The following is a 13106-nucleotide window of genomic DNA, read 5'->3' as shown; positions in this document are numbered from 1 at the left end:
AGAAGTTATCGAAAAAAATCAACTTATATTGCATAGATTCAAACTGTGTTGTATTAAACTCCCAAGATACCTAATTTTCGATCTAAATCAAAATAAATTAAATTAATTTTTTTTTTCTGCAGAAACGCACTCTATCAAACTCCCTACAAACATGACGCAACCTCTGTTACAGTAGCAGCCTTAAATAATCAAACCAACCAAAGCAATGCCAACCTTACACTAGAAAATTCATTCATTCATTTATTATGACGTAGCTAAGGGGTTTCTTCAATGGCCTCTCACTTTCTATCTTTTTGCCAAAGTCTAAGACAAAACAAAAATCATGGCTAGGAATTCACTATTTGGTTGCATGCAATCCGACCGTCACTGAACCACCAACCGCTAAATATTTTGTTTTTCTACATAAAACTTTACAAGACAACTTAAATCAACAATATGGTGACCATCAGTTCTGTTTTATGAGGTATTGTTTGATTTTTAGAGGACATTAATTTAAAATACAACAACATCCAATTTAAAAACAAAACATTATGATTTGGTAATTATGGCGGTGTTAATATCTTTTAAGTATAATTTTGAATTATTGAATACAAACTCGTTGAATTCTTTTGAATCTTCTCGGGATCGTAATACAAGTGCCCACTGATGAGGATGAATAATTGCTTTTTGAAAACGTACATGTGTTTGGTTTTTCCTTTGCACATGTCACCACTGTTTACATCATGAGAAGTTTACGAATTAGTGTTTTTTAGTTAATTTTGGCTGATGTCTAATTTTAGTCTTAGAATTAAAGAAATTTTAACACCTCCCACAGAAGTGTTTTAAGGGGTTACGGTCTTTTTACGGCGGCGGCTAAAAGGCGTGTTTTTGTAATTTTTGTCTTGGGAAAATGAAAAAAGGCTTCAAAATGCTTCTTTTTGTGAGATAAAGGGTATGTTTTTGGTTATGAATCATCATATTTCAATTGTAAATAAGTCACAAAAATAATTTGTATAGTATATACCTCAGACCACTACTTAAAAACTGTATTTGCGGTGACCACTTTAATTTTTTCATTTTTCATTGATAAGATTTTGTTTTCTTTTATCTGATCTTTAATCGTAGAATTTAATAAATTATTACCAAAAAAAAACTAATTACAATAATCACATCAAATTCTACATTTTGAAATAAAAAAGTATCCAAAATTTCAAATATGTGAATCCGTTTACTCGTTGTTTAAGTATCGTGGTAACCGATTTTTTTAAAAAAAAAAACTTTTTTTTCGAAAAAAAACATGGTTAAAGTTTTTAGCTTGATCTTAACTGCAAAAATGGTTGTAACTTGCTTAATTTTTAAAATAACCGACATAAAACTTAGAGATAATATGAGTTTACGTGTCATACTTTGTGAATCCGTCAATAACGGATAATTGAAGTTTTTCAACAATTCTTATTAATTGTGAGCTAATAAGACTAACGAGTCAAGAGAAAGTCAAAGCATGCAAAGCTCAAATTTTTTTGGATATAAACTTCATAAACTTAAGGACTAATTTTGAATTAAATTTATTTTAATTATATGTTTTACTATTTATGATAATTATTGTCAAACCAAAATTTATCGTTGTTTAGCATTATTGTTAAAAAAAAATCAAAAACTCTTCTTGACAGATATATGGTAACACCTAACAATGCCTAACTATTATTATGGCTGGCATTAGAGCCTTATGTCTGCTAGTCTGCCAGTCTGCGCCTTCTCTGGCACATCAGCCGTATACAAGTTCAACATTCAACACAACTCTACATCTGAAGTCAGCGCACTATATCAGTTTTGTAGCTTAACGTTTTCATTTATTTCCATTCGAACTTTGAAAGCGACAGCGCCAACAGCCCGAGAAAGTACCAAAGCACAACCACGCGAATTTGCGGTCTCAATCAGTTATTGTTTGGTTAATAATAATAATAATCAAAAAAGTTTATACATTTGGCTAAATACTGCTGCCAAATCGGAATCAATTATTGTATTTGTTATTAGTTTGAATTTAACTGTTGAAGTACCAATATCCCACGTTTAACTTGAGAATAAGAAAACTTTCTTCTTTTTCTTCGTTTTTTTCTTTAATTTTAAATTTCTATTAACTTACATTTTTGTGTCTTGAAATTGGAACCTACCTACGACCGGTGTTTGAGGAAAAGTAGTTTTAGTGCATTTTTAGTGCTAAGAGTTTTGTTTTATATCTTAACTCGTCTTCATCGTTAGTTTGGTTGTTTTCTTTAATCAGCTAAGATTCCAACAAACGGGTGCAGCGCGAGCTTAAGAGTGTTTCATACCTTCTTCAGGAATTCCATTTCTATACGCGTTCGTTTCGAGATTTAATATTCTGTCAGTCTTCTGGCGAGTGTGAACGTCATTTGCTCTACTTTGGTCAAGGCGTATAAATTTGCAGCTCTCTATCACGATGGTCGAGAAAACAGGTTAGTGAACTTCTCCTACAAGTGCATTTTGTTTTGTACCATGCTTTCAAGTTTAAGAAACTTATTTTATTCATAATTTATTAAGTGATTTGATTTGAAGTGATTTGAATTTTTTTGATAACTTGAGATACGTCTTGAATGAGATTTTGAATAACTTTTTAATAACTAGTTCAGAGTTCAGAAACAGTATATATTTAATGCACTGAAAATATTTACTTAATTTTTTTTTGAAAGAATATTAAATTATAATTCAAGAAAGAAAAATATTTGTGATTCAAAAGAGAAAAAAATATTTTTTATGTTCAAATATTTTCTCAGATTTCATCTAAACTTGACATACATAAACTTAATTGATTTAGTCTTTTGCAGAAATGTTTCATTTCATTTTCGGTAATGAATAGTGTTAAGTTTATGTACTAAAGTGTTTTCAGTTCATAGAATACTAAAGAGATTTTTAAGATTTGAATTATTGAATGATTTTTTTAAGTGTAAGTTCCTTTTTTTTCTTAATTTGTATATTAGACTTGAAATCCTTCACTTTGTTTCTGTCCGAATAAATTTAAAATTAGTCGATTATTTTGAAGACCGCTCAAACCATCGAAAATATAAAAACATATATTTACATTTCATTAAAATACAAACCATATTATAAAAAAAGAAGTTCGTGCAGCTCAATCTCAGCTATGCATTTTATTTGTGTGAACCAAAAATTGGAATGGTTTGAGCCAGAAATCATGTTAATCAACGAAATCTGTTATTCATTTGAAATTTGTTTTTATTGTGCGTCGCTTTGATGATTGGCAATACCGATACTGATACCGAACAGAGCCAAATTATAAAATAGCTAAGCAAATTTTTGTATCCAATGTTGTGTTAATTGGTATCAGTTTCCGTGTCTTCAACTATAAAGTTTGAACTTCTTCACCAATATCTTCTTTAATCACATTTAAATATTTATGTGGCATAGTTTTTATTGTCTTACCCATTTTTCATTTATTTTTGCTGGCATATTAAAGTTTATTAGTTCACATGAGGTGTCATAAAATTTTACAACTCGCTAACTTCTGTTAAGTTAAGTGAAACAAAAAAATCTAAAAACATAGGAATGTAATCAATGATAAGGAGATAATATAACGTGATAAGGTTTTGTCATCACTTTTCACTTCCAATTACTCGATGTTATAGAAGTCATAGTTTTAATGGAGTTATTGTATGTGAGACAATAATTTTATAGAAGAGTTTTATTCATCTACAATATGTGTTTCAAGTTTGAAAACTTTATTCTCCACTCAATTTCAAGATAATTCAAAAATTGGAATTTTTGAATTTAAAAAAAAGAGGCTGGGATTGAACCCACACTGATAGCTTCCCATCCCGTCTATCGATTTGTCTTGCTTAAAAGTTCGTAGGCTTTCGTATTGGGTTAAAAAAGTTGTCAGTTGAATTATTCTTAAAAATTTTAAAACTACCAACAATATTTGTCATATATATAAATATTTTAGTTTGAAAATCTAATTTTGATAAGTAGAATTTTAGTCGGAAACAAATTTTCACAAATTGGATGTATGAAATTAATTTGAGAGATAGCAAGCATCAATGTTTTCCAAATTTGCGTACTATTTTTTGTAGATTTTATTTTTTTATGAAAAAACGGTCTGTTAGATTTTTACAAAAAAACTGCTGAATATCGAAAATAATATTTTCTTTGAAATAAAACAAAAAATTTAATCAGTGTTAATATTATTTTTTTTTGTTGGGTTTTTATTGTTTGTAAGAAAATAGATTTTCCTCAAAATTTTACTGAGTGTTGATAACAATATTTTTTAAAAGATAAAAGTAGTTGAAAGCCTAAATCTTAATTTTTTTTAAAAGATATTTGAGTCGAAATTCAATTTTTACCAACTTTGAGTATTGTTATTTAGGTTTTCATTTTTTATAAAAAAACTGTCAATTCTATTTTTTTTTTAAATCTTACCAGATGATAAAAACAATATTTTTCGTATCACGAAATTGTTTTGAAGATAAAATCATTTTGTATTCGTAAAGTTTTCCAGGTAAACATTTTTTTTAAGTTTTTTTGATTTATAAAAAAAACGTTTATTGGATTTTTTTTTCAAAAAAATTACTTGTCACGTTACAATATATTATATAAAATTTAATTCAAGTCTCTATAGTGTTTTTGGTTCATGAGCTATTTAGGAAATTTTTAATTTGACAATTACGGTAACTTCCTATGGGAATAATGAACAAAAATGATTACATTAATTTAATTTTGTCTTAAAACAAATATTTGTATTTTTCGAAAAAATATAAAGTACTTTTTAAATTCGCAAATATATGCAAATATATAAATATGCATTGAGTATAGTTATTTCCATGGGTCTTTTTTCTAATGGAATTAAACAAATTACGAGCTTTACGGTAAATGCCATTCTAATAACTTAAATCTCAATACCAGCATATACATACATCGAATCGACAATTTTTAGAAACACTTTAAAAAATGTAAAAATTGCAAAACATGAAGAAGGTCAAGAATTATTGAATACCGCTAGGGTGTTTTTTTTAAATAGAGTGTCAACAAACATTTCTTTAAGTGGAATTGTTCATGGAAAAATTAGATAATTTGGAAAGTACAAGAGGAATTACTTAAGTGTTATCTACATCCCATTAACATGATAATAAAGGAGTGTTAAAATAGACAACATTGTTATCCCAAATTCAAAAATATTTTAGTAAAAAAGCAACTTCTTTGTAATTGATGTGCTTTTTGTGCACATTTGCCGCTCTTTTTAAAGTACCAATCTTAAAGATATATAAAGATAGTGTGAATAACTAAAATTCAACAAAAAACTAATATCCAATAAATATTATTTTTCTAATAAAAACTCAACAACTTCAATTTAATTGCTTCTTTTTTTGTTTGTCAATCGAGAAAACTGTTTTTAATTTTTTAATTATTGAGTCGAAATCAATAGCATCGCGTAGCGAATTACATACTTCTCAACTGTATCATCAATTAATCACAATCGAATTGAAATATTTCAAAACAATGTGTTTGTTTTTTTGTATGAATTAAACATAGAATTAAAATCGAATATTAAAAAGATTTATTAATCTCTTTGGTGATATATGTACATATGTATAATGTGCAAATATGTGGAAATATTAACTAAATTAAATCATCACAGAATAAACCTACTGCAAAAATGGAAAAACAGGTCTATCTTGCACGTGGTTGTCAAGCTGATAGCTGACGATTGTTATTGTTTTAATTTTATTAACAATAATAAAAGAAAAAAAATCAGTTAAAAAATCTTAACTAAAACAAAATAACCGGTATAGAGAAGACCCACAATAATTTAAACAATGCCGGTTAAATAACGTTTCCATTGAATTAACAAGGTTTATTATATTTATTTGAATTTTATTAGCACACTGAGTTGAACCATATAATTACATTTGGTTAGCATTACTAAATCAATGAATATTCATTAAAATTATTTAGCAAAACCTCAAATTTGTTTAATATTTTATTGAGAGCAATGGCTTTGAAAAAAAATCTTCCTTTAATGCAACGGCTACAACAACAGAGTTAAATTTTATTTTCAAAAATATTTTAAATACGATTTTTTTTAATTTAAATAATTACATATTTAATTTATTAATCCAATATATAATTTTCACTGAAAAAAAAACAAGAAATTCCAAATATTGTTCGATTTTTAATCGACACAAAAACAAATATTTCATATCATTCGTATGCAAATAATATCGATCTGATTTAGTTGTTTCTTCTTTGGTTTCCTTATGTGTTTCATGTTTTCTTTTGAAATCCTAAAATATTACTAATTTACTTTTATTCTTGTTTATGAAACATCAATAACGCGATTATTTGAAACAACCAGAGTTGACTTAAGATCGTATCCATAAGTGTGAGATTTAAGAGAATTTAAAAAAGGTTTTAAAGTCTTCTGACAACAAATATTTAGTTTAAAGTAAAATTATTGGAAATATTAAATTAAGATCGCTTATTGCTCTTATGAAGATCAACTGACTTCAAAACTAAAGGATTTTATAGTCTTTTCACACCAAACCCAAAACCGTGTTTTTGGCAAAACAAAAAGTTTTCGAAAACCCAAAAATCTTTCACACTGAACATTTACACGTTTTCATTTGACATTTAAATTTGGTTAACACCGTCTGTCAAATTTTGTATTGATGACCGTTCGAGCAACTTATAGGTGGGGTTGAGAAGATTCTGAACGATTTCGTGTACGTCCCTATGGCCGGAGCAGAAAAGGTGAATTCCTAGTTCCAGATTCATACCAAAATCACACTCATCCAGATCGATCACTGAAGCTGTAATGATGGGCTGCAATCAGAGATGCCAGAAAACTGCAATTTATCCATGACTATCTTTTTGGCTTCTTCCTTTGAGGACTCGCCTGGATTGTCCAAAGCACTGAGGATCTTCTTGATGTTGGCATTGCTGTCCATCAAGGAGCGATAGCCTACTGTTGTGATTTTATTCACTGGAACAACGATTTGCACATTGTGGCAGTAAGCGAAAGCGTAGAACATATTTGTGGCGACGAGTTCGAAGGCGCATCCCTTGTAAACGTCATTACGAACTATCAGCCTTGGTTGGAGGATCATAAAAAAACCGCCAGTGCCTCAAATAATCAACGGGCCTTTTATTCTCGACGTTGGCAAATTTTCCATATTCTGTTAATACAAAACAAAAAGCAAAAATTCTTATTTTGTAAGAAAATTGTATAAATAATATTACTTACCACGACCAAATTTATTTCAAATTGTTTTGACAGCAGCCATCAGCTGTTTTGTTTACATTAATTTTAGCGCTGAATGCTTCGAAAGGTTTGTTTGTTTAGTTCAACTTTCAACTGCTACTAGTTTTCGAAAGGGTTTATATAAAACTTGTGGCTTACGAAAACTTGTGGTTTACCAAAAATGTATGGGAAAACTTGAATTTTCGATTTAGGTTTACGGCCAAACCGATAATTTCGCGAAAACCGGGTTTTGGACTTGGTGTGCAAATATCCGTGTTTGTTGTGATTAAAATGGCAATTTTTAATTTTGTAATATGCTGAAAGCTGTATTTAAGAATTACTTAACTTTATACCTTTCAAACTTCAAAATATAGGTATGTCAAATTGAATCGAAACTAATGATATGATGATCTCTACCAACTTAATTTTCAACAATATTTGTGTTAATTCACATTAAGCTGATGAATATTCATTGTGTATACTTCTACCACAAATTTTCCCAAAAATTGTATTACTTAAATATAGACTTTGAAAATAAAAAGCATGATGCTGATAAAAACAATATTAAAATTCAGTTCATAAAATAAACAAGCGGATTTTTTTTGTTATGTAAATTTACCTAGCTTCAGCTTCTTATGCACATATCTAAACATTTTTCTTTAATTTATCAGTAGGAACAAAACAAACACCGTGTTGCATATGTTCATTGGTGAATACAAATTTCATATGGATTAAATAAATATAAACAATTATATCACTAAGTACGTATGTTATGTATATAGCTCATGAACGAATCTAAATTTATTAATAAGTACCCAAGTTCAACAATGAGATTACCTACTTAAAAAAAACTGATAACAACTTTACCTACTTGTAGAATAGTTTAAAATTGTATAGTTGGTAATTATTTGAACGTTAAAATTAAACTATACATTAAAGTAATATCTTCTAGTAAAATATTTCTTAAGGGAGACAAGGGTTTTTAAGGTAACATAAGTTAAATTTGTTTTGCAAATTTAAATATATTTTTTATCAATTCAACTTATACAAAAATAAATTGAAAGCAAAATTTAAAGGTAACATCAATAAATTTGATTTCAGAAAATTCAAAATTTAAATAACCCTGTATAAGTCCAATGTCATGATTATAACGTGGGAAAAAATATTTTGTTTTTTGTTTACAAAAAACCTTTAATTGATTTTAAATATTTATGTATTATAAATATTAGCAAGCTGCTGTAAAATAAAACAAACATTTAAGTAATTCTGAAATGTTTCTTGCCCTATCGAAAGTGTTTTAATAATTCTTCGGAATTTAATCAATTCAAATTTTAATAGAACCTCAGTCTCTCCTATGTTATAATAAGAACATTTTGATAACGCTAATGACATTTTCGTTTACATTCAAAATACCAAAAATGTGACCGATATTTTAAAAGATACCTTAATTTTGTACCTGCTTCAATTCCGTTTTAATATTTGCATAGTGCTGCTGGAGAATTTAAACGTAAGCACTCTTATATTTACTTTTTACGCAGCAGAACTTCTGTGACAGAACAAATTTTGGGCTACGAATGAAATATTTTTGTTCTCAGTTTACTTTTATTTTGTTTATCTAGCTGGGGAGAGTTTGATATCAAGAAAAGGTAGGAATAGGAACGAGATATGAACAAGATTTTTTACTTCGTGAATTCATTATTGAAAAAGTAATACGAGTTAAAGCACCACACGCTAACTTCCATAGAAGTAAGTTCTTTTTTTATTTTTATTGTGGCACGCATAGCTTAAAAAGCAAAAAAACAAAGCTCTAAAGGATATCCCTGAGATTATAGGACTTTGCATGATTTGCATAAGTGATGTTGATAATGTTAATCAAACCATTAAACGTTACTTGATATAATACCCGTACATACTCGTATATTCCACATCACGTTAAATATATAATTTTGCAAATAAAAAGTGAGCTAACCCTAATCGCGTTCCTTTTAATTCACCAAAAAAAGGCAAAAGTGATAAATTTTAACTTCCTTTTGTGGTATGAATAAAAATATTATGATTTTTTTCGAAATAAATTAGTCAAAACCAGAAGTAATTTTATTATATCTTAATCTATTGTGTCTCGAATTTTTATTCTAGATTTTTTTTTGCGTTTAACAATAGAACATTTGCGTATATATATATTTAGTTACGTGTTGAATTTAATTTGTTATTTAAGTTTGAGTTCTCGTTTTAATGAGATGATGATCACTACAAATATTATGAATGATGTTGATGATGATGTCTATAAAGCGGTCACACGTAATAATTTAATTCAAATTTTATTGTTATGAAAACAAACAAATAATAAAAAAAAAAGTGAAAAAAGGAGTGATTTTTAAGTTGTGTTTTTCCAAGTGGTTTTTAATAGTTGAATAGAAAAAATATGGTTGAAGATTTAAATCTTAAGAAGATTAAAGATCAAATGATATTTTAAAATTGATGTATATATATATATCAAAAAAGTGTGTATGTATTGTACTTTTTGAGATTGAAGACATTAGACAATAATCAAAAATCTATATTAACAAAAGTAGATCCTTTTTAAGGTCTAAGGTTTAGATCTGTTATTTGTAGGATGTAGTGTCCGTGACTTTCACGCCAGAGGCCTTAGGTTAAATCCCTGCCTCTGTCACCTAAAAAAACAATGTTTTTTTCAAAGGTACTATTGCGAGAAATTGACAAATCCTCGAAGAGTAACTCATGAAAAGTGCTTTCTCAAATTAACCGTTTAGATTCGCCCATTTCTAAAATGACTCGTACACAAAAATTATTAAGAATTGCAGGCGCTGGTGCCTGGTTCTCTGCGGACTGTTGTGCCACCTAATTTATTTTAATTAAATTTTAGGATGCTAAAAAGAAACTACATCCGGAATTGAAAATAATTTTAACTTCGTATTTCAGAAATGTAAAGTTAATTTTGACTTTAAATATATTCTATCACAAATTTTAAAGTATATGTTTTGTTGAGTTTAAAATTAATAAAAAAAAAAATAAATTGGGTGGCGCGACAGTCCGTTGAGAACCAAGGCCTAGTGACTTACAACTCTCAACCATTCCTGTGTGCGAGTAATGTTGTCAGGAATGGAGGGGACCTACAGTTTATATGCCGACTCCGAACGGCTAATTTTGAGAAAGCACTTTTTCATGACAATAGTTACTCTTGGAGAATTTGTCAATTCCTCGCAAGAGGCAGTACCCGTGAAAAGACTTTAGATGGCATAGGCAGGGATCGAACCCAAGACCTCTAGCATGACAGTCCAACGCACTAACCATCATGCCACGGGTATTCTATCACAAATTTTAAAGTATATGTTTTGTTGAGTTTAAAATTAATATCTTATAGAAAAAAAAAATACTTTCAAAAGCTTACAAATATAAACATGCTTTAAAAGCATATTTTGAATAGATCCAAGTCTAACAATTTTTGAATACGAAATATGTTTATGCAAAACACACGAATGTGTAAAATGTAACGATTCTTTTCCAAAAACAAATTCCCAAAAATAGTAAAAACTTCACGTGAACTAAAAAGTTTAAGTCATAGTATCAATTTTAGTAGTACCCGTGGCATGATGGCGCGTTGGACTGTCATGCCAGAGGTCTTGGGTTCGATCCCTGCCTATGCCATCTATAGTCTTTTTACGGATACTCCCTCTTGCGAGGAATTGACAAATTCTCCAAGAGTAACTATTGTCATGAAAAAGTGCTTCCTCAAATTAGCCGTTCGGATTCAGCATATAAATTGTAGGTCTCCTACATTTCCGACAACATTACTCGCACACAGGAATGGTAAAGAGTTGTAAAACACTATGCCCTAGTTCTCAACGGACTGTTGCGCCACCCAATTTATTTTTATATTTATAGTATCAATTGCTTTGATAACTTAGTAAACCAAGACAATATTTTATTCTATTTTAACACATCTAACTTTATTCCTTTGAAGTTTACCTATAAAACACTAAAAATATGTTTTATAAAAATAAAACATGTTCCATATTTTCAATCTATATAAATACATAATGTTTATTCTAATCAATCAGCATTATCAACGCTATCACAAGATTACTTTTCTAGGCTGAGATATGTTCAACAGTTGTTTACTAATAAATTTACACAGATGAAGCAATAATAAAAGCTATTTTGATTAATAAGTTTATTCCCAAAGAAACTTAAATAATTTATCGTTTTCTGATAAACTTGTATTGACAACCATCAGAAAACATATGTACAAATTTCCTCACTTGAACAAGCTTTCTTAATTAGACATAATCGTTATTTCCAAGTGTTTCTTAACGGTTCATGGAAGATGATAAATTATTGGCAAAAAAGAAAAAGTAGTTACAGATACCGAACGTGATTCATGATTTGCTTTTGAACTCACTTAATAAAATCACACCATCTTGCTCACAAAGTATCAGTCTTTGTTGGTAAAAGTTGACATCTCAAGAGTTTAGTATCAGTATTCCTCCTCTGCCGCCACCACCGCTCCTTAATCTTAATATAATCTCCAAGCTCATTGGATTTTGGATTTGCAAAAAAAGTGAATGATTATATATGATCGGTGTACCTTACCTGTATGTTCATACATTACGATACTTAACCATTTGGGAATACTCATACGAACGCCGCCGCTGCCTCTGGTGTGTCAACTTTATGCTGCACTGCTAAATGTTTAATTGCACCATGAAGTCTTTCACATGGTAGATTACCACGTGAAAAGTTGAAAAGCGCATATAGTAAGATACTGGTTCAATAATATCACTCCGACATTCAGTATAAAATATGTTCCTATATTTTTTGGTCGATAAGTGTGTCTAGATAAGAGGTTAATTGCTCAGGTACTTGAAGTCTTTTGGTGTAGTCCCAAATGACAGCTTAAGATTTATGGTTGAGTTTTAAAATTTTTTTTTATATTTTTTCCTGAGTTAAGCGGATAAGTTCAAGAGATAGGTTAGAAATTGCATTAATTCGCGTGATTAGACACACCCTTATTAATATGAGAACGTTCGTAGGTATAAATCAGTTAGGCTTAAAGTTAAGCTCACTTATTTAGTAGGTAATAATTCATGCTTTGTCATAATCTTTTCGATCGAATCGTATGAGATCAAGATGCCATATTTCGCTAGGGTATACAATTTTATATATCTACTTAAAGACGTGCGATCAAATAAAATTATCGCCGATTAAAAGTCAAATATTTTGAAAACCATATCGGCTTTTTAATGGATAAGCTTTGACTGTATGTCAACCAAGACGTTATTTTTAAAAATATTTATATCTTTAGAAACTTTGTAAGTTTTTGGTTCACACATTTTTTAAAGAACGATAAAATAATTTTGTATTAAAATTGTATCAAGTTAGTTTTTGTTCTATATTTTATTATAAACAAACATTCAACAATTGCATAAAAATACAAAACTCCTAAATATGACTAACATTGTCGTGTTAAGTTAGTAGCATTGATATGTCTTTGGTTTAGAAATGGTTATCTAAAAATTTTAATGGCCAATTCGTCAATTGTAAATAATAGTTTTCTAACTTGCTCATAAATTGCATTTATAAATAAACAAATAAGGTGGCGCAACAGTCCGTAGAGAACCAGGGCCTAGTGACTTACAACTCTCAACCATTCCTGTATGCGAGTTATTGCAGGGATGGAGGGGACCTACAGTTTATATGCTGAACTTGAACGGCTAATTTGAGAAAACATCTTTTCATGACAAGAATTACTCTTGGAGAATTTGTCGATTCCTCGCAAGAGGCAGTACCCGTTAATAAAACTTTAGGTGGTACAGGCAGGGATTGAACCCAAGAACTCTCG

General features: G+C 29.2%; 1 protein-coding gene across 2 annotated transcripts in view; it reads left to right on the top strand.

Moving 5' to 3' along the window:
- The first annotated feature begins 1806 nt into the window (after positions 1-1806).
- The window catches only part of LOC129949277 (aquaporin AQPAn.G), a 36478-nt gene continuing 25178 nt past the window's right edge, over positions 1807-13106 (top strand). Inside the window, exon 1 of one of the 2 annotated variants that reach the window (XM_056060636.1) lies at positions 1807-2453. In XM_056060636.1, the coding sequence (XP_055916611.1) occupies positions 2438-2453 (16 nt within the window). In that variant the 5' untranslated portion in view covers positions 1807-2437. The remainder of the gene's footprint in view (positions 2454-13106) is intronic. The other variant, XM_056060638.1, reaches the window with a different exon arrangement.

Source organism: Eupeodes corollae, chromosome 3, assembly GCF_945859685.1.
Source record: "Eupeodes corollae chromosome 3, idEupCoro1.1, whole genome shotgun sequence".
NCBI lineage: Eukaryota > Metazoa > Arthropoda > Insecta > Diptera > Syrphidae > Eupeodes > Eupeodes corollae.
Note: the sequence above shows the minus strand (reverse complement) of the source record. Positions and strands in the feature narration are given on the sequence as shown.